At 40.6% G+C, this 23036-nt stretch overlaps 2 protein-coding genes across 2 annotated transcripts; both read right to left on the minus strand.

Moving 5' to 3' along the window:
* Positions 1-414: 414 nt before the first annotated feature.
* On the minus strand, positions 415-4779 carry LOC124260530 (actin-like). The gene is made up of 2 exons (XM_046694860.1): positions 4603-4779; positions 415-1499 (listed from the first exon to the last, which is right to left on the minus strand). Exons 1-2 carry the CDS (start codon positions 4777-4779, stop codon positions 510-512), a joined length of 1167 nt encoding a protein of 388 aa, XP_046550816.1. The 3' UTR covers positions 415-509.
* A 14455-nt stretch (positions 4780-19234) lies between these two features.
* On the minus strand, positions 19235-21508 carry LOC124260539 (actin, cytoplasmic-like). Its single transcript, XM_046694866.1, has 2 exons — positions 21386-21508; positions 19235-20239 (listed from the first exon to the last, which is right to left on the minus strand). Exons 1-2 carry the CDS (start codon positions 21506-21508, stop codon positions 19235-19237), a joined length of 1128 nt encoding a protein of 375 aa, XP_046550822.1.
* Positions 21509-23036: the final 1528 nt, after the last annotated feature.

The following is a 23036-nucleotide window of genomic DNA, read 5'->3' on the forward strand; positions in this document are numbered from 1 at the left end:
AAAGTGCATGTTAATTGTTGGAACCACTGATAATTGTAAGCAGTATTGCATATGGATTCAGGAAAAATCATGGTTCCGTTTTTTCTGATGATGAAAGTGTCATTCTGTGGTAACTGAACATCGGTACTGTCCTAAGAAATGCCAGCATGAAATCGTCAGGATTCTGAGACGTGTAATTGTACACCTCGAAAAACGTGTCTATCGAACACGTTAGTTTCTCAGTAACTTAGTGACAAATTATTAATGTGAAAAAATACAGTCACACATCTCAAGGCAGACTATTTTATTGGAACAGCACTTACGGTATGCATATATGCGGGTGTACATGAAAGACTCCGAGTAAATACAATTTTCCAGTTATATTCAGAGGGTAACCCTAACATAAGACGAGAAAAGTACATATCGTGTCCCTAAGCAGTTAATGTACATGAGTTACATTGATACCACTGCATTCGGTATTACTTGCTTTAATTCAACTTGGGACACTACGTTTTGAGCAGACCTGGGCCTCAAAACTTCGTGTGCACAATGGATCGGCCTGTCTCAAAGTATTCCTGCCTGCTAATGCTCACATCTTTGAAGTTGGACTTGGAGGCAAGCATGGCGCCCCCTAGCCAGGTGGAGTATTCCCTCTCTGGAGGAGCTATGATATTTATAGTCGTCGCTGATGGAGCAAGGGCTGTCAGTTCCTTCTTCATCCTGTCAGCCATACCAGGGAACATAGTGCTGCCACCCGAGAGAACGACGTTGGCATATAAATCTTTGCGGATGCCAGCGTCACACCTCATGATTGAATTGTATGTTGCCGTATGGATGCCCGGCTGGCCACTACCAATAAATGATGGCTTGAAGTGAACCTCTGGACAACGGATCCTCTCTTTATCCACCGTGATTAATTCCCCGTCCGGGAGTTCGTAGCTCCCCTCCAAAGTGGTGGAAGATGCCAGTTCCTGCTCATAGTTGAGGGCAACGTACAACTGGCTTTTCTTGATTTCATTCATGATCATTCGCTCGTTAGTAGTAGCAAAGGATTGACCCCGTTTTGTAAGTAACTTCATCAAGAAGTTACTGACATCAATACCAGCGATATCAACCCTGCTGACGCCAGTAGCAACAACTCTACCATCAACGATAGGGACAGTATGGGTCACACCGGCCCCTGAGTCGACTACTAAGCCTGTAGTACGACCAGAAGCGTGCAACGACAGAGCAGCTTGATTGGCCAAATACATTGATGGGACGTTGAAGGTTTCAAACATAATCTGAGCCATAATTTCTCGGTTAACTCCGGGGCTCAGTGGAGCCTCTGTCAAGAGCACGGGATGTTCTTCGGGAGCAACGTGGAGCTCGTTATCGAAAGTGTGACGCCATATCACCTCCATGTCTTCCCAGTTTGTAGTTATGCCGTGACTGACAGGGTAGTTTAGTGTGAGAATTCCTTGACGGCTAATAGCATCTTTACCAACAAAGGCCTCTTGCTGCATACCGCTAAGAAATCCCTGAAAAAAAAAAATATTGTAATGGACTCTGCGTAATTATCACATGTGTAATTAAAGGGGAGGTGTTCTTGAAACCGTCACATTTGTTCTTATACGAAACAAAATAGATTTTTTTAATTAGTTAGTATCAGTGTTTGACAATATGCATTCATTTTTATTACAATGAAAGTATAACCCTCATTAAGAGCGCTGAAATGTTATGCCATTATGTGGCCTTTGTTTGCTGAGCTAAATAGGCCAGAGTTACTGCCCTTCGATTATGACGTAATTTGTGCCACTTGATTTTAGACTGGTCTCCTGTCTAGTCCCAAATCAAAAGATAACAATACTAAAATTAATCACGTGAAAAAGTTTGTGAAAATATGAAAGAAGCGTAAGAATTGAAAATGTAAGCAGCAGGACAGATAGATCGTGTGTATTTTATTCATAACCTCATTGTGACCAAGGGAAATGAGGAGAAGTACTATCGTCGGTGTGCGGGAGTTTGCGTCAGTCATGGCGTCACACTTTCAGAACCTATAATGTTGTGATGCATCTAAGAAATCATCGGAATACACCTATGCCATTTAACTATCGCTTGCTACGATGCCTTTCCCATGCATGTTCTAAAACTAATGAGCAAGTTTATGCAACATCTAGGCCATCGGATACACAGTATTCAAACTGAGATTTGCTTTGTTTACATTTCAAACAAGCCGTCCTTTCAAAGCGGCATCTGATAAATTTCGTTAGACGTCATACAATTTGGTTACGTGGTAGCACTTTTTGTACAATGTATATGTCATCACAGTGTAGAACTGACCACATAGCCAGCTGACGGCAAGGCAACAGGTGGATTAATACAGTAGCCTGCGCATCGAACCACAAGAACCACACCTATACCTGCACCACGTGAAATGGGTCTAATAGGGTCTAACGACGTCATTCATTTATCAGTCTGGCACCAATGACGTCATTTTCAAGGGACATAAGCTATGGTGTGTTTATTGTGGACATGGAACTCTCGCTTAATGTGGAAAATATAAATCGATATAACGCAAAAAGTAAATCAGTTACTTCTGATATATGTATGGGTTTGGCTATGAGACTGCTTGACAAACTCTTTTCATGATGAAAAAGTGCAAGACAAAAAAGTTTATTTTCGTGTAAACTTGCCCTTTAAGTTTGAAAAAGTGACAAAACCCCATTTCCATAACCATAGTTCATTGTACAATTCTAGTTCTTCCATAATCACGTGTTTATGACTGACCTTGAAATAGTGATAAAGTTGATTGTATCATACCCCAAACACATGTAAGTCAATTGTTGAAACGTCTTGGCCAAATTCTATAGTTCTAATTTCTGTGTAAAACGTCCAACTCGAATGCGTAACGAAAACCATATCAACGAAGAAGGGAGGATAGCTGGTGCCCATTGGGATTCCTTCATCTTTCCTCGATGTCCTTTACCCTAATTTCACGGTGTGAGGTGAGGTGAAATTGGGTTTAACGTCGTGCTGGAGAATATTTCGCTCATATGACGACGTGCATGCGTGTGTGCGGCTGCTTGTACTAGCCCAGACTTAAGCTGGTTTTATAGTGCTAGCTCACTGAGATACCATGCCGCAGTGAGGCATGAATACCCCACTCAGACACATTATACTGACTCCGAGCCGACCAGTCCTTGTTGTACCCATTAATGCCGAGCGCCAGGCAGGGACCAACAAGTACCATATTTTAACGTCTTTTTGGTATGACGCGGTCGGGGATCGAACTCGCGACCTTCCGCTCTCCAGGCGGACGCTCTAACCACTACACCACGGAGGCGGTCAATTTCACGGTGTAATCTATGAGGGAGTTCAGCATTTCTTTAGACTTGAGACTTTTTAGCCAAAAAATTTATACCGGGACTCCCTATTATCGCAGATAAAACATTGGCAAAGCGGAAATATCACGGCCCGCATCGGCTGTTTTCATATGCAAATTACGTAAAATAAATTCATCGCTCTTGAAAAAGTAATTTATTTCATTGGAATGTCATGTCTAATCGTAGAAATATTAAAGTATCTATCTTTGCAGTAAGTTCTGGAACATTTTGAAATTAGTATGACCCCTACCGCTACAGCATCTTCCACAAATCAAAACTTACTTCGTCAAGAGTAATCCTGCGACAACTACAAGGGCATTTGCATATTTTCCGTTCTAAATATATAGGTGGTGGGGGATTACTTAGTGGGAAGCCAGTGGTGAGGAATGTCAGTTAGGCAGGTGATGAGAAGCCAGGGTGGGTTGAGTGGATAAGTATTAGTGGATTAAGCGGTTGTAAACTGATGGGATGTAATAGCCCTGATCCCTGTTAATAGAGGGGTTATAACGGCATATTTGTAATGCCTCAGCCAATTTAGGCTGAGTGTAATTAATTAATCCCCCACCACCTTGGCTTCTGCCTAATTAACTTACAGTCACTAATTGTCATGATAATCCCACTCATCTCATTCATGTTATCTAAGCTCATCATCATGCTATTGTAGCTCATCATGTACCTTTCTGTCATGCTTTGTTTCCCCACCTTTGTTATTGTTATCTCTTTATCTTATCTTGTATATAAACTGGTGTACTCCTTCATTCCCCCATGTGCTTGAAAACGGTATAAGAATCTATACCGAAACGTCAAAATAAAGAAAGTTGATCATCCATAAAGTCTTGTCACCCCTACGGAAACAATGGTTGCTAGGCAAAATTGATATGTGCACTAGTGCACATATTGAAAATATGACATGACTTATGTTCCACCATATGGATAATAAAAAGTTCAATTACACATACTAATTGATTATAATAATAATTAGTGCATTTATATTGCGCTAAATCCACATAGACAGCATGCTTATAGCGCAGACAGTTGGTTATTACCCCGGATAACCCAAGCTGCCTGTGAAGCACTAGAAGGCTATAGTCACATGACTTATCCCACCGGGTACCCATTTTCTGCTGGGTGAACAGAGGCATTCTTTTTATAACCTCACTTGCCTAAGGTGAGACCACATGTATCACATGTGCTACTACTACACTTTGGTTCCCTTGACCCATTTAGTGAGTCCAATAAATTAAATTAAAGCATTTACCTGGTATCTGGCGCGGCCAACAACATTGTCGAAGATAGCCCTGGGTACTTTGCCACCGGCGAACCCGGCCTTACACAAGAGAGATCCGTTGTCAAGAACGACGGCAGTCATCTTCACAGACAAGAATGAGAACGAATCGTTCCTTGTTACATGCAAGCTGAATGGTTCTACGTTCATCCAGAAGCTATATTTATATTATAAGACGAGAAACAGGGGCAAAATAAGGCAATATAGATGCACATCTTTTATAGTCTTTTAATTGTTGTTCATGACTCTCATTGTATAAATGCATAATGCCTACTTATGTTTCTGTTTCAATGGTATGTAGAAAGGTGTATGGTTAATGCAGATGATTTATGTCTGATATTCGTTTCATCTGAAATCACACTCTAATTACATTTCCATCTTAATGGAATTAGGAATGTACTTTCTTGTACATAACCTTTAATCTACTGAGGGGTTGTACAGTTTGAAATAACGCATACAATTCACTCCCGAATGGGAGGATACGTTTCTCATATGTGTGAAGCTATTGTACCTAAACAGCGAATCGTGTAAGGGGGTGACGTCCTCATCGAGAGATATCATTCTGACCTACTTGACAAACAAAGATTTACTATAGACGTTTTTTAAAAGGGATCTATGACCCGCAAACCTGTTAAGGTAACCCTTAAATTAGGTTTAGATAGTTGTTATGTTTTGTGAAATAATCATTATCCTACATTTATGACTTACTGACTAGACACAGTAAAACAATCAGCTCACTTGACGCAAGGCTGTGTTCACATACCTCCACATGACATCAAGTAATTTCCACAACATATTTCATTATTATGCAATTCCATCTATATAAGGTTTGGAACTCTGGCGCAGTCAAATCCAGGAAGGTGCATGTACAGCTCTAGCCACGCCAGCCAGACATTGATGGTTATGTGTCAGCAAAATTAACGACAGGCCATTGCCCAGTGCAGGCTTTGGAGACATTATCGTTAGTCAATGTCAGGGTCCTGCTATGAGGAGCAAGTCCTGATATTGTTATCACGGTAATTTGGCATCAGCTTTACAGGTGCGCACTACCCTGACATCATCCCGGCTGATATTGGGAAGTTATTGTTCAAGCCACGTGTTCAAATATGACCTTCAGATCTCTAGAGGCTCTGGATACATACTTGACCATATGGCCAGCGATGACCTCACTCCGATAGAACGGTGTGCTGAAGAGTTGTGATTAGTGGCGACAGTCCGACCCAGAGGAACGACGTTTCTCTTCATTCATTGTCGTCACAACAACACTGAAATTGCACTAATCATTGAAGTTGGAAGCGACATAATTTTTTGGTAATTTTATTACCAATTGTTAAAGTGCTTAGCAGGAACAAAACAGTATCATTTGTGGCTCCATGAAGGTTGTGTCAGTTCAGAATAACTGCAGAACTGACTGTAAAGTGAACATATCATTTACAGCTGAATTCCATATTCTAAATTCTCGTGCCCGTGATGCGCTTATGTTGTCCACACAATTAGACCAGAAGACTACCATTATATGTATGTAAATGCTTTGAGAAGTAATCATTAACATAATTGGTTGACCCTTGCTTGTGCAGTGGGACAAGGCTATATGCAGATTCAAAAGCGCTGCAAATATATGTAGGAATTATTTCATTCTTAATATTATTAGTCGATCGGGGCAATGGAACAATTATACCGACTTACCAGAAATCTGGAAAATAATATGGAATGAATTATTAAATAGCTCGAGATATTGGACTAACAAATCTAACATTGTGTTTATTATGAAAATAGCATTCTCTTTACTGATAAGCTGATACTGATATTGATCTGCGAACGCAAATAATCCGCTACGTGAATATAAATATGCATCTCCAACATTTTGCAATATTTCCGAAAATCATCTAAAACATCATGTAAAAATAGTTTCGGTGCTTCCTGTGGATGCAGCACACAGACTGCACAGTACCTCTTGTAGTCCAAACAATGAATTTTCTAAGCCAGTAGAATACTAATATAATATGTCAGTTTTCTTTTTAACGGTGGAGCATTTAACAAACCTCTGTCCGACGTTAAGCCCTCGCTCCCTGTTATCCATACAGCAAAGTTGAACCCATTCCATCAACTCGCTCGTTCACATTCGTTATGTCGACAGATTATACTTGTTGGCGATCCTCAGCCCTCTTTTATATCATCCCTATTTTGAAATCCTATTTTAGATATATATGCTAGTTTTATTTCTTATTACTGTGATATACTAGTTGGTTTTACTGTCCTTCGTCGACAGGTTTTTAAAATTTGCGCAGTTATCTTGAATTTATAACTATTTTAAGTCACGATATGGCTGAAATACTGCCGCAGTGTCTATAAACTTTATCTCACTCGCTCACTCAATTACCCCCATTCAAAGAAGGTCTTCCGATATATCATGGAAAGATATCCTTTGTCTTTAGGCTTTATACTAAAATACACGGGCCCTGTCGGTTATTGTAGGGCATATTTATAATAAAACTACATTGACTAGTCCTTGAAACAGCGTGGTAGTCTGCTTGGAGCATCGCCATCAATGCACCCAGAAGACACCGTTAGACATTTGAGCCCCAATCTCATTTGAGGTCACTTCTATAAAGGCCGTTACTTGTTTTTATTTGGGTGATCTGTCGTGCTTGTCACTACATACCATGATGGTCATACGTTGTGTTCAAGCCTGGGCAAACTATTAGGAATTTAATTCCCTGTCCCTCTGGAATCGAGACAGCTGTTAAATACCCCAGTAGAGAATGTACTTCCACTACAATCGCCCTTGATTTACGTCCCGGCAACAGTTAACTTTCAGGACATGTAATGAACCCTGTCCAGTCAGTCAGTGGGTCTGGTACAACTTTTATTTAATCCGTGTAAGGTAGCTGTAATTTGTGTGTACACGAATAGTGCCATAAAATATTAAACATAGCTGCTCTTTAGGGGAAACTATACTATGCAGCTAAACTATATACTTAAAACAGTTTGTAGGCAAATGCTAACCATGTTAATAAATACAGATAAAACATCATAGTCAATATCAATTTTGAAACATAGAACAAGAAGGATGCAGATTGGGTAAACTTATACTAATTTATAGAATTCGTTACTAGTTGATCACAGAGGACTGAGAAGAAACACTTACATCTAAATTTATCCCAACCTTTAAAGAAATATTTGTGGACAACATTAATATACTCAGCAGCAAAAAAACGTCAGCACGAAGTCAAAATTAGATAGGCACTGTAATAAAATCATTGCAGAAATTGACATAATAAACGGATCAAAACCTTTTTTGGTGTTCAATACCTTGACACACTCATGAATAACTCAGCACAATTTTAAGACATTACGTGAACGTTTGCAGTCCATTCAGACTCTTGACTTCAGTATCTAGTGTGACCACCACGAGTGGCAATAACTGCAGCACAGCGTCTGTGCATGGAGTGCACCAATCGATTGATGAAGGCCATTGGCACCTGGAACCACACTCTGAGAAAGGCCTGGCGCAATAAATCGGCTGTGTTCGGCCTTGGTATGACATTATTCAGTTTCCTCTGAATTTCATGCCATAATGCATAATGCATAATGTTGACACCGTTCTGCTGTAGGAAGTCACGTGCAGCTCTGGCAGTATGCGCCCGGGCGTTATCATACTAGAAAATGTTGTTCCGGTGACGTGCGAAATGTGGTATGACGTGGGTTCTGAAAGCTTGGTCGATTTTGCGCACCGCTGTGATGCCGCCTACTCTCCCTGGACCAAGGTTCTGGAACACCACAGGACCCACTCTCTGGTTCAGGCCTATTCCACCCCGTACCGTGATGCGTGCACCTCCCCATGAGTCTCTTTCCATAACACATTGGTCTGAGTAACGCTGGCTATGTCGTCGCCATATTCTTGTTCTGCCATCTGCAGTTGATACGCAGTACCGACTCTCATCTGTGAACAGAACAGTTCTCCATTGCCTGTATCGCCAGTTTTGGTGTTGTTGGGCAAACTGTAGACGTTCACGCCGATAACGAGGGGTGAGGATAGGTCCACGGTAAGGTCTACGGCAATGGAGGTTCCCGCTGTTAAGACGTCGGCGTACTGTATTAGTACTGATTGGTCTTCCGTGAGTTCCCACTGTCTAGCGTGATGTTTCGGATGCCTGCATGAAGGGATTCTGTACATGCTGTCGCACAACATGGCGGTCTTGTCGTCTTGTGGTCACCCTTGGTCTGCCAGTACGGGGGCGATCATTTGTGGTGTTGGTGGCCCAGAAACGTTGCTGCAGCCTGTAGATGGTCCGAACGTTGACCTGGAAGTGATTGGCAACGGCTTGTGCAGTGTGACCAGCTTCAAGTCTTCCTTGCGCCTGGTTCCTCTGGCATCCTGCTGACATTGTAATGTGAATGTTTCAACCAGGTTTGGGGTAGCATTTTATAGGGCTGGTCCTTGTGAACAGCACGTGCAGCATGAGCTGCATGAGTGAGTGAGTTTGGTTTTACGCCGCTTTTAGCAATATTCCAGCAACATCACGGCGGGGGACACCAGAAATGGGCTTCACACATTGTACCCATGTGGGGAATCGAACCTGGGTCATCGGCGTGACGAGCCAACGCCTTACCCACTTGGCTACCCCACCGCCCCCATGAGCTGCATGAAAACATGGAGAACACTGTACCATTTCCGAGGTCAGGTTGCGTTTTTGAGACCATTTCCTGGGTGAAATTCTGAGTTTGGGGAGGAATGTCTTTGCTCAGGTAAAGTTGGAGATGTTGTCAAAAATATACAATCAAAACATTAAATGAGTTTACAGTGATCCGTTTCTGCGAAGGAAAATTCGAAACTGACGTTTCTTTTGCTGCTTAGTACATAACGCATAAATTGACTTTATTGAAAGACGGTGGTGTGTTCACGCAGTTCATTTCTTCGTATGTATAAATTTGTCTCACGCAAGAAGCAATTATGTATTTTCTACAATATGATATGAACTCAGTTTTGTGTGATCACTCAAAGAGATGTTTGAAATAGTTAAGTCTATACATCCTCCCTGACACTGACATCAGATAGATACTAAAACAGGGGGGAAGGAAAAGGAGAATCTGAAAGAAGTGGTAGTACAATCCTTCTAAATTTACAAAAATGTAGTTATACGCACACCATTGCCCTCTACTGGATCTTAACCAAGCAATGTAATACCATAACAACACTGTTCTACAATGAACCACACTGCCAGATAACGCTTGTTCAGATACTCGTTGAAGTAATTCGTTGTAGGATTAATGTTGCAGCCACAGTATACTGTTGCAGTATTCCCTGGTTTCGTACATATGTATATTTGACCTATTGACCTATATTACCATTTACAATGCGACCATGAAGGTTTCATGTACATTACAGTTTTCGGATTAACACGTTAAGTTGGATATTTGGAGATGATTAGTATTTCGTTCTATACTCAGCTCATTACACAAACATTGCAGCGTTTCTCAGTGTCAGCGCTTCTCATATAATGTATTCACAAATGACATGTATCGTATTCATGGGCTTAGAGATCTATACAGTGATGACTGAACATGAATCCACAAGCAAATATTGTGTCCTTAACCGGGTCAGAATTGATCTTCAGCAACCCATGATTAGCGTAAGAGGCAACTGACGGGATCGGGTGGTCAGATTCGCTGGCTCGATAACATGTCATCGTACAATCCCAGTTGCATAGATCGATGCTCATGCTGTTGAACACTGGATTGTCTGGTTCACACTCGATTATTTACAGACCGCCGACATATAGCTGGAATATTGTTGAGTGCGGCGTTAAACAACAACACTGTCGTTCAGCGTCACAGTTAGCAACAAGAAGAGAACATGACCGGAGCACAAGGAAATTTTAGTTTTGCGCACAGAACAACTGGAAGTTTTTGATCATTGCCATTAAGTCATGTCAAAAATAGTTTTTAAAACCGTTAACAGATACACAGTAACTTGAAATCACCCAAAGCAATGCGAGCGTGCTCCTGCCCACTGAAAACAGTGTTTTGTGGTGGAATGCATGATTTAGTAACGGGTGGTTACGCCCGAGCATACAAACAGGTAAAATATCTCTCACAGAAAAGTTTCGGAACAAATTCAATATATACTACTCACACTTTGATAAGGATCACAAAAATTCACAACTTTACTTAAACGTAGATTATTAATTTAAACCTAGATAAAAAATAATATGGCAACCCCTCTTTAGGCAAACAGCCACTTTAATCTTACCTTATGCACTTGATATATGAGTAAGCATAAAAATGGTTTTCATGGCATCAATCAACCATTTTTCAAATCATGGAATGAGCCTTTGACAAATAAACAACACATGTCAATAGCGGGTATGGGATCCACAAGATGCAATGACATACTGAAACCTAGTATCAATGCTTACAATAAGCTTAGGTATTTAAACCAAATTTGACCCCAAATAATAGTTTTCTGTTGAATCCACGATTTGATCCTTAGCAAAGTGTGAACAGTATAGCTACAACATACACTGAGAAAGAGATCCAGTGGCTACAAATAGCCCGAAGATTGTCATAGTTTGAACGAATATTTAAAATTAATAACAACGCGGTTGACAAGGTACATGGAAGATTTGGAACACACCAAAAGTACGGAAACTTTACAGAAAAAGGTTGATGACGCGTCCTCACTTACAATATACAAGAAACGCAAGGAATTTTGAAGGACTTGGCTCAGTTTGTGGAATAACATGTTCAGAAATGGGCTTCACGCACTGCCCTCATGTTGGGAATCGGACCAGGGTCTTCAGCATGACGAGCGAACGCGTTAACCATTAGGTTACCCCAGTGACACCAGGCGCGTAGCAAGCCAAGGTTTTTCGTGTAAGCTCCATCGGTTGCAAAGCTTTATATTTAGAGAGCATTGAGGGCTTGGCCAACCTTTTTAGCACCAAATCATGTATAATGGTAGCTACACCCCTGCCCACCATCTCTAAAGAAAGCGAAGAATGGAAAAGGGCTAAAGACATGTTGCAGTCGCAACTAGCATTAAGGTAAAGCCGAGCAAACAGGAAATCGGTGTTTCAGATCACGTAAAGAGCAAGATGAGCCACTACAACAATGAATGAAGCCGACCAAACGTTCACTGAACTCAGCCAAGATGTGACGATTCTAACCATAATGTGACCTATCGGCATTTGTAACATTTCATATCAATCCTGTTATTGCGTTCACTTGAGTCAGTCCAGCTTTCTGTGTGATGGAACCACATACCTGGCAGGCCGGATACGGGGACCTACTTACAAGTGAGTGAGTAAGGTTTTAGCAATATTCCAACAATATCACGGCGGGGACACCAGAAATGGGCATCACACACTGTACCCATGTAGGGAATCGAACACGTCTTCGGCGTGACGAGAGAACGCTTTAACCACTAGGCTACCCCACCGCCCCACCTACTTACCATAAAATGTCATTTTCTCAAATAAATATGTACATTTAATTTAACGGGTAATAAATATTTGTTGTAAATCACTGTTGACTGGGGAGAAAGTCATATACGATGGCTCGTCGGATGTTTTTAACTCTTGTTGCACATTACAAGACGTATAATTGCTATCCATGGGCCTGAGGCCTTAAAAAATTGAATAAATTCTGTCTGCCTGTAATTGCTGGACAGAACTGGGGTCTTCGGTGAACCGACCTTACTTGTAGCCGGAGGTTGTCAAAAAACAACGCAGCGATATCATCTTTCATCTGCCCTTAAATGATTAAATGACTTCCGCCTTTTCGACGTTCGTTCATTCATATAGTTCTGTTCATGCCTTGCGTGCGATACCTGGTCCTGTGGAAGCGCTCGTTAAATCTTCAACATCATCGTCAACATGACCACGTGAAATTTACTTAATTTACCTTAAAGGTAATCACCATTCAGTGACGTCAAAGGATGCCCGATCGAGCAGCATAAAATTGAAACATGCGAGGACCCAGGTTTGTTTTCGCTTATTAAATTAATTTATGTTAGCATATAGTAGTATTTAGTATATTGAGCGCAATAAGTTATATATTGTTAATATATTGAGTGCACAAGTTAATATATGAGTTAGTATCTTGAGCGCACACGTTAGTATGTTGAGCGCTCAACTTACATTATTGAGATACACTGCTTCATAAGCAGTTCATGTGGAAACAAGGAGGAGTGGAAACGTGATCTGATTCATGCTTATTTCAGTCTTGGGTTCCTATACAAACACATAACACCTCTTCTTTTAAAAAATCATGGAGTGTCTAGTATAGTACGCCATTCGAAGCGTATTCTGAGGTGTATGTCCCTTCTTCGTACCAGATACCAGATTTGCTGATGTTACAGTGAGTGAGTGAGTACGGTTTACACCGCTTTTAGCAATATTCCAGCAATATCACGGTGGGGAATACGAGAAATGGGCTGCACACATTGTACCCATGTGGGGAATCGAACCCAGGCGTGACGAGCGGACGCTTTAACCACGAGGCTACCCCACCGCCCCGCTGATGTTACATACTTTATTGCGGACAACTTCGACCATCTGAACAAAGACATGGTTATCGTTGATGCATCAAAAATGTATCCAATGCGGTTTAATCGTGAAACAGGATACTGTACGGTCGTTGTTGGACCCGAATGGTGTTGAATTTCGCTCAGGACACTGTCTTCATCGACGTCTATATTCTTCAACTTCCTGTGTTTGGTAAAACATGTTAAATAAACTACAACACACATACGTATACATAAGGGATTGATACGGAAGAAGTGAAACGGGGAACACGGTATTTTAGTAAGAAATAAAGTCGGTATATATGCTATACGTGCACATACTAATGGATCAAATAAATCAGGCGGGTTTTAAATGATACTGTACAGAGTTAAACTGCCATTGTACCCACGTTAGGAAACATTACTGATACATGCATACCAAGACTACAGACTATAGTCCCTGAAAGTGGTCGACTTTACTTCCAATACATCAGACATTAGTTTTATAATTAAGATAATTAAGTATAACACTCAATGTTTACATTTTTCATGGTCATGTAATACTATATATACATAATAAAGCCGTAGCAAAAAACAAGTTATCCAAGTGTTCATAATACTATGTACCAACATAAGAAGTAAGAAAAACCACTATTCATCCCTGCAATAAACTCCTACTCATGTTTATGTTTTAATTCTTATTATGACATTACACATACCTAGGCCTGCTTTATGTAATAAAGCAAAAAGTGGTAAAATCAGATACAAAGAATAGCATTGACAAGCATAAAGACGATAAACGTTTACATGATAAACATTATCATTGTTCACGATACATTTACATACTTTTACATAGTCTCATCATAAACACCTATAAACACCTATGTAGTTAACTCCGACTTTGCATCGTTTGAAATCTACCAAAAAGGATATAAGTTAGTACATTTTAGCCAGCAGTCAAGCAAACGTGCGCTCCATTAATGCCATTAGATGCTAAACACGAAGTTGAGCGCTAACTTGTGCGCTCAAGATATTAACTGCCAAGATAGATGCTCAAGATATTAACTTGTGCGCTCAAGATATTAACTTGTGCGCTCAAGATACTAACTTGTGCGCTCAAGATATTAACTTGTGCGCTCAAGATACTAACTTGTGCGCTCAAGATACTAACTTGTGCGCTCAAGATAATTAACTTGTGCGCTCAAGATATTAACTTGTGCGCTCAATATACTAACTTGTGCGCTCAAGATAACTAACTTGTGCGCTCAAGATAAGTAACTCGTGTGCTCAAGATATTAACTTGAGCGCTCAAGATAAGTAACTTGTGTGCTCAAGATATTAACTTGAGCGCTCAAGATATGTAACTTGTGTGCTCAAGATAATTTTTATTTCATGAGGTCCCTTCAGCGCTTCCGTACGGAATAGTACGATGAACTAATATATATAATGGAGGGACTTCATTTGAAGCGTTTTGTAGTGTTTATTCAGCTACAGGTCAATAGAGGATTTAGCTGATCCTACATAATTTCAGTTTCATAGCATGTGAAAAGCTTACTGGGTTAAGACAAGAATTAGGCACCCCCATGGAGGGCAATGGTGCTCCCTGTCTTGCGGAGTTGTTTCTTTATGTATTGGAATCTACATTTCCTCGGATTAGTTTAGTCAAACCAAAGTAATTTGGCCAGAAGGTAACTTTAAGTGAATCGATGATATGATATCGTTCAGAAACTATCCATCACCTATTTACTGATTTACTCACCTGAACTAGAAAAGAAATAAAGATGATCAATAAGACAGCCTCATCTGCTTCTTATTCATTTACGCATCAGTGGCAATAACCGAAATCCGCAATTCCATATTTTGACTTGAACCATATCTCGAATGTTTAGATTGTTTTAATGAGGAGTTTCCACGGGTGGAGCAGACACGCAGACGCACACGCACACGCACACGCACACGCACACTATATCCCGCTGATGGGCATGGCGAAGCACATACGCCCCGAGCGGTCCCCTGTGATTACTGACAGAATGCTAGTTACGCAATGTTAGTTACCTATTAGGCCCACGGGCGCGTGGTACCTTCTGCACCGCAGGGGACGGAGTGGGTGGTAGACTTACCTTTCGATACATTTATCACCTACTCAACAAAGGTTCAGTTTTGACCATTCGTCTATCTTCTCTGTCACCGCCGACAGGGATTTTTTCTTCAGGGGATGGACGCTGAACCAGGTGTTTATTTATTCCGTTTCTATTCGTTATACTTCACTTACAAACTAACAGCAGAGACCGCATAATAGAAGGATTTCTGTATGATGGGAGTATGGTGGGAGTATGATTTCAGTATGATGGGAGTATGGTGGGAGTATGATGGGAGAATGGTGAGAGTATAACTTCAGTATGATGTGAGTATGGTGGGAGTATGATTTGAGTATGGTGGGAGTATGATTTCAGTATGATGGGAGTATGGTGGGAGTATTATTTCATTATGATGGGAGAATGGTGGGAGTATGATTTAAGTATGATGTGAGTATGGCAGGAGTATGATTTTAGTATGGTGGGAGTATGATGTTAGTATGGTAGGAGTATGATGTGAGTATGGTGGGAGTATTATTTCATTATGATGGGAGAATTGTGGGAGTATGATTTCAGTATGATGTGAGTATGGTGGGAGTATGATTAAAATATGATGTGAGTATCGTGAAAGTATGATTTCAGTATGATGTGAGTATGGTGGGAGTATGATTTCAGTATGGTGGAAGTGTGATTTCAGTATGATGTGAGTATGGTGGGAGTATGATTTCATTATGATGGGAGAATGGTGGGAGTATGATTTAAGTATGATGTGAGTATGGTGTGAGTATGATTTAAGTATGATGTGAGTATCGTGAAAGTATGATTTCAGTATGATGTGAGTATGGCAGGAGTATGATTTTAGTATGGTGGGAGTATGATGTTAGTATGGTAGGAGTATGATGTGAGTATGGTGGGAGTATTATTTCATTATGATGGGAGAATGGTGTGAGTATGATTTAAGTATGATGTGAGTATCGTGAAAGTATGATTTCAGTATGATGTGAGTATGGTGGGAGTATGATTTCAGTATGGTGGAAGTGTGATTTCAGTATGATGTGAGTATGGTGGGAGTATGATTTCATTATGATGGGAGAATGGTGGGAGTATGATTTCAGTATGATGTGAGTATGGTAGGAGTATGATTTCAGTATGATGTTAGTATGGTAGGAGTATGATTTTAGTATGGTAGGAGTATGATTTCAGTATGATGTGAATATCGTGAGAGTATGATTTTAGTATGATTTTAGTATGATTTCAGTATGGTGGAAGTATGATTGCAGTATGATGGGAGTATGGTGGGAGTATGATTTCATTATGATGGGAGAATGGTAGGAGTATGATTTCAGTATGATGTGAGTATGGTAGGAGTATGATTTTAGTATGGTGAGAGTATGATGTTAGTATGGTAGGAGTATGATGTGAGTATGGTGGGAGTATTATTTCATTATGATGGGAGAATGGTGGGTGTATGATTTCAGTATGTGAGTATGGTGAGAGTATGATTTCAGTATGATGTGAGTATGGTGGGAGTATGATTTCAGTATGGTGGAAGTGTGATTTAAGTATGATGGGAGTATGATTTCATTATGATGGGAGAATGGTGGGAGTATGATTTCAGTATGATGTGAGTATGGTAGGAGTATGATTTCAGTATGATGTTAGTATGGTAGGAGTATGATTTTAGTATGGTGGGAGTATGATTTCAGTATGATGGGAGTATGGTGGGTGTATTATTTCATTATGATGGGAGAATGGTGGGAGTATGATTTCAGTATAATGTGAGTATGGTGGGAGTATGATTTCAGTATGATGTGAGTATGGTGGGAGTATGATTTCAGTATGGTGGGAGTATGATTTCAGTATGATGGGAGTATGGTGGGTGTATTATTTCATTATGATGGGAGAATGGTGGGAGTATGATTTCAGTATAATGTGAGTATGGTGGGAGTATGATTAAAATATGATGTGAGTATCGTGAGAGTATGATTTTAGTATGATGGGAGTATGATTTCAGTATGATGTTAGTATGGTAGGAGTATGATTTCAACATGATGTTAGTATTGTAGGAGTATGATTTAAGTATGATGTTATTATGGTAGGAGTAAGATGTGAGTTAGTCAGCGTATGATGTGAGTACAGTGGGAGTATGATTTCAGTATGATGTGAGTATGGTGGGAGTATGATTTCAGTATGATGTGAGTATGGTGGGAGTATGATTTCTGTATGATGTGAGTATATTAGGAGTATGATTTCAGTATGATGTGAGTATGGTGGGAGTATGATTTCAGTATGGTAGGAGTATGATTTCAGTATGATGTTAGTATGGTCGGAGTTTGATTTCAGTATGATATGAGTATGGTGGGAGTATGTTTTTCAGTATGATGTGAGTAGGGTGAGTATGATGTAAATATGGAGCGAGCGTGATTTCAACAGATCGAAAGTTGTCTCCACAAAATTCATAAGGTGTCATGCAAACATGTACTAGTAATTAAAACTCAAATCACACAATGTCAAACATCCATTGTCCATTCCACATCTTCAGTTCAGTTAGCCCGTAGTAAATTCGTGACGTTCTTGGAGATTATTACTCCTCAGACCCTCAGAGTTTTACATTTTGAACGTTGATACAAATCACATCATTCCTAACGTAGTGTTTGCTATAAGAATACCCATGCCAGCATCTCACTTACTGACAACAGAGAGCTGTAAAACCCTCCACAAATACTAGTGTATTTGAATTTTCATAAGTGAGCTCCACTTTTTCATTTATTAAGTAAATTATTTACTAAGTCTTGTAGATCTAAGTATCAAAACTAGTATGTCGTTGATCCAGAACTTAAGTGAGCGAGTTTAGTTTTACGCCGCACTCAGCAATATTCCAGCTATATGGCAGCGGTCAGTAAATAATCGAGTCTGGACCAGACAATCCAGTGATCAGCAGCATGAGCATCGATCTGCGCAACTGGGAACTGATGACATGTGTCAACCAAGTCAGCGAGCCTGACCACCCGATCCCGTTAGTCGCCTCATATCCAGAACTTAAAGCTATATGTCAGTATATAATATTTACATTAAGTTTGCATTTAGATATAGTATCCCCCTGCAATATATGTACTTAAACCATGGAAGCATACAAGGATGCTTCACTGTGTCCGCGTTCTGTCGACTATTCGTTATCTGCAATGGGATCAAATAGGCACCAACGTGGCGAGAACACGCTTTGGACTTTGGATTATGAAGTCCCTCTCAGAAGTGGATGTTGGTTGATAACATGAATAGTTTGTGTCCAAAGCAATATAGTAATACATAACGTAATGGCTAGAGTTTGACAACAGGAAAAGTACATTCCACAGATAGATTAAAGATGGTTCCTAAACAAAGTTGGAGTCGCGTAGCGAACAGGACAATGTACTATCCACACGGCGGGGGTTTGTATATTGGTTTGGTATTATGTAACCGTAGATACTACGTCCCGTTAGCAATCATGAGAATGCCCCAACATCTAACTGTAATAGGTGCAAGCGCACATAAGAAAATGAAAAAAAATATATTGCAACTTGAGGCAACGTGAATTGCAATGCAAAATGCTCTTCTATACTGCGATCTTCACAAATAGCAAGACGGCGCCTTATCTTTATACCTGCTTACACATTGGCACCTATATTAATGGCAATTCGGAGAGAGGCTGGTGCTAATGGCAACGCATGAAAATGCTTATCCTGTGCTTGAACGCCAGGTCCTGATGTCACCATTTTCCGCATTATTTTACCTCTATAAGCTTCATACATTCTGTTTACGGAGATATTCAAGAATACGATGTTATCTGGCGTTTAGCTTCTGTTATTGCTAACGTGTATATACCTTCCAACATCTACCAAAGTAAAGACAAAGTATACAAAAGCTTATTTTTATCACTTTATTTGGAAAAAACAAACATATTATTCAGAGAAACCGATAAATTATCGGGTTGTGTAGATATTCTTGACTGAATATTGCACATGTCCAACAATACACCGAGTGTGGCTCAGAAACACTTTCTGTGAACAATGGATGGGCCGGACTCATCGTACTCCTGCTTACTGATCCACATCTGCTGGAAGGTGGACAGAGAGGCAAGGATGGAGCCACCGATCCAGACGGAGTATTTCCTCTCTGGGGGAGCGATGATCTTGATCTTCATTGTTGCAGGAGCGAGAGCTGTGATCTCCTTCTGCATTCTGTCGGCGACACCAGGGAACATGGTGGTACCTCCTGAGAGAACAGTGTTGGCATATAAGTCTTTACGGATATCAACATCACACTTCATGATGGAGTTGTATGTTGTTTCGTGAATACCGGCTGATTCCATACCCAAGAAGGATGGCTGGAAGAGGGCCTCTGGACAACGGAACCTCTCGTTGCCAATAGTGATGACCTGACCGTCGGGAAGCTCGTAGCTCTTCTCTAATGAAGACGAAGAAGCAGCAGTCTGCATTTCCTGCTCAAAGTCTAAAGCAATGTAAGCTAACTTTTCTTTGATGTCCCTGACGATTTCTCTCTCAGCAGTGGTGGTGAAGGAGTAACCACGCTCAGTCAGGATCTTCATTAGGTAATCAGTAAGATCACGACCGGCAAGGTCCAGTCTCATGATGGCATGGGGAAGGGCGTAACCTTCATAGATGGGAACAGTGTGGCTGACACCATCACCAGAGTCCAACACAATACCTGTCGTACGACCAGAAGCGTACAGAGACAGAACAGCCTGGATGGCCACATACATAGCTGGAGAGTTGAAGGTTTCGAACATGATCTGGGTCATCTTTTCACGGTTGGCCTTGGGGTTAAGGGGAGCCTCTGTCAGGAGAACGGGATGCTCCTCTGGAGCCACACGAAGCTCGTTGTAGAAGGTGTGATGCCAGATCTTCTCCATGTCGTCCCAGTTGGTGACGATTCCGTGCTCGATGGGGTACTTGAGGGTGAGGATACCTCTCTTGGACTGAGCCTCGTCACCGACGTAGCTGTCTTTCTGTCCCATACCGACCATCACACCCTGGAAGCAAAGACATTGAAGCATTACATATAATAAAGATCTGAAACAAATGTAAAGCGGATATCTTAAATATCAATTCACGACAATGAAAGCAAATTAAGTATAGCATATGTAGCAAGGGATAAACGTACAATATTCCATATACATGTCTATTTCAGTTATATGTAATTGCAGAGGTCATTAAATTTCCAAGTCCCGTGATCGGAAGTAGGACGCTTTGTCCACATGACCAAATTGGTTAATTACGTCAACAGGCCGTTACGGTAAGGAACTATATGCCCTGATAATAATGCACATGGAATATTGCACACGACAGATAAGAAAAGATATGTTGAACTACATATTAGAGCAAGTACAGAAACTGTAAAATCTCACATGACAGAAGGAATACATAAGGTGTAGTCTAATATCATTGGTAACTGTCCGACAGACAGTCCCGCGGTGTTAGGACTTAAGATCAAAAGCCCAAGCAATGTCAGTTGTTCTTACAATGACTGGGATTCAGTAGCTAAATGTTCTGTTTCCGCTCACATGTAAATGTCAATTACTGACAGCACCTGTGTAAATACACCTATGTTATCATCTGACACGACAGATCCTCATATCAATATACAACTCAAGGAATGGGGGATGCCCAGGCTGTAAAATCATTTATTCTTTTGATGAATTACAGACAAAGATGTGAGTTTATCTGGTCATTCTTATAGTTTACCTATTCTTAAACAATAATACTTTAATGTATAATGGTTTCTGTAAATAAAACGTTTCAATTACTGCGCTCTCCCAGTAGTTCAACCAATCTAGTTTGTGTCACAATACACTGAGCCCCATTATTTTCCCCTAGGGTAGTGCCTGATCCCTGAAACATGTCTAGATTCACAATCTCCATTTCGCAGGTGCTCCTTTTTAATTGTTAAGTAGTTGCATGTTTATACCAAAGTGATGTATTTTCAGAGACTAATTGATCGTCTATAACCACTCCTAAACTATATGATATAACCATGTGATAATATCTGAATGTGTCTATATATTTGGGAAAATGTTAACCAGTTCTAACACTTGGAAGATTTGCAATTTCATGGCAGAGTGTTTGGTCGGAGATATTATTATTACGTACTTGAAATGTTTACAAGCTTAATAACTTACCTGATGTCTGGGACGGCCGACGATGGAGGGAAAAACAGCTCTTGGGGCGTCATCACCGGCGAACCCGGCCTTACACATGCCGGAGCCATTGTCAATAACCAACGCAGCAACATCGTCATCCATAGTGTATGGGTATAAGCTGTAACAGTGAACACGGTAGTGACCCTCAGACGTCCTCTCGCTCCGCTAGCCGGCCCTTAAATAACGGACTGATTCTTGCCTTTCAACTATACCTGATTGACAGGTCACCTTATTAGGTCATGTCACGTGACCTGTACAAGATCAAGTGCCAAACCTGAGAGGATTGATTGCTGTAATCCCCTTGCCGCTAATGAAGCTGCCTGAAAATCTTGAGTCACCCTGACCCATCCTGCTGACTTGGTCGACCGCTCTCGCCCTGAGCGGTCCTCTGTGATCACTGACAATAGAGTGCTGGTTACATAATCGTATTTACCTACAACCGGGCCTCTGGGGTGTATTACTTTCTGTACCCCAGGGGACGGAGAGTGTTTGAGATGTAAGACAACAACACATACTCAGGACAGGGTCATTATCGTCCTGGCAGCCATTCTTCACCCTTCAGTGTAGCCACCGGCGTTGTTAAGGAGTATATCAGTCATTCGAGGGCAAGGCTCTAAATCAAGGCGAACTAGGGTCAGTGCTATTGACAGCTCCGTTAAAACACAATAGCACTGAAATGTTGATTAAAGTGACACACTAACACATCCGGGAAGCAACGCTCAAAGCAAAGTACAATATGAAAGAACTATGGCTAGCTAGATTTGACTATTGGGACGATGTAAATCGTACAACGACATATTTCCAAAGCTTGTATATGAATGAATATGTTTAAAAAAGTGTAACATTAGCTAAAGGTGATGTCTTTCAAATAATGAGAAAATGGTAAGAAATAATACTCTTAATGAGTGTTAAGGTGTGTAAACTTTTTATACAATTACTTGTCTTTATTCGGATTATCTTTTTAAAAATGGTAGACTGTTTTAGTAAGACAATAGGTCCCTGTGGTGAGTAGCAATACCACGGCTGTATATAGCGTTCATGCTGTCTGCGGGCCGCGTGATGGCACTGTGACACTTTTACACTTATATTTCAATAATAATGTCATAACAATTCTCTTTTAACAAAGAAAATATATGTGCCTGATGTTTGCCAAAAAGGACATTTAGCCTGTACAGCTTAAACGTAAATATTCATAAAAATCTATTTTCAGTAAAATAAAGCAATAAGTTAAACGTCATTTTGTAGATATGCCAAATCATATTTTCCAATGTAGATTAATCCTGCAGCTAATTACTTTCTATACACACTGAGAATGCTCAATAATTACTCATTATTCCGTGTACACAAATGACTATTAGCAGAGATCCATTCTGTTGGATGTTTGTAATTGAAGTCTTGGTCTGCTGGTGAGGCATTACGTAAGTTTGGTAATGAAGAGAAAGGTAATCCGATTGTCACAGCTTACAGCTGGTGCCTGAGCTGGGCGGCTGGTTGGCTTGAGTGTGAAAGGGGATCAGTAACGCATTGACGCAATCACACATCCATTGTATACTTAACATTGTACGAACATGAGGTTAGGTGAAATGAGACCTAACTTCACCTTCAAGATATAATCGATTCATTACAGCAC

Source organism: Haliotis rubra, unplaced genomic scaffold (genome assembly GCF_003918875.1).
Source record: "Haliotis rubra isolate DU_JTF1 unplaced genomic scaffold, ASM391887v1 Scf769, whole genome shotgun sequence".
In the NCBI taxonomy this organism is placed as follows: domain Eukaryota; kingdom Metazoa; phylum Mollusca; class Gastropoda; order Lepetellida; family Haliotidae; genus Haliotis; species Haliotis rubra.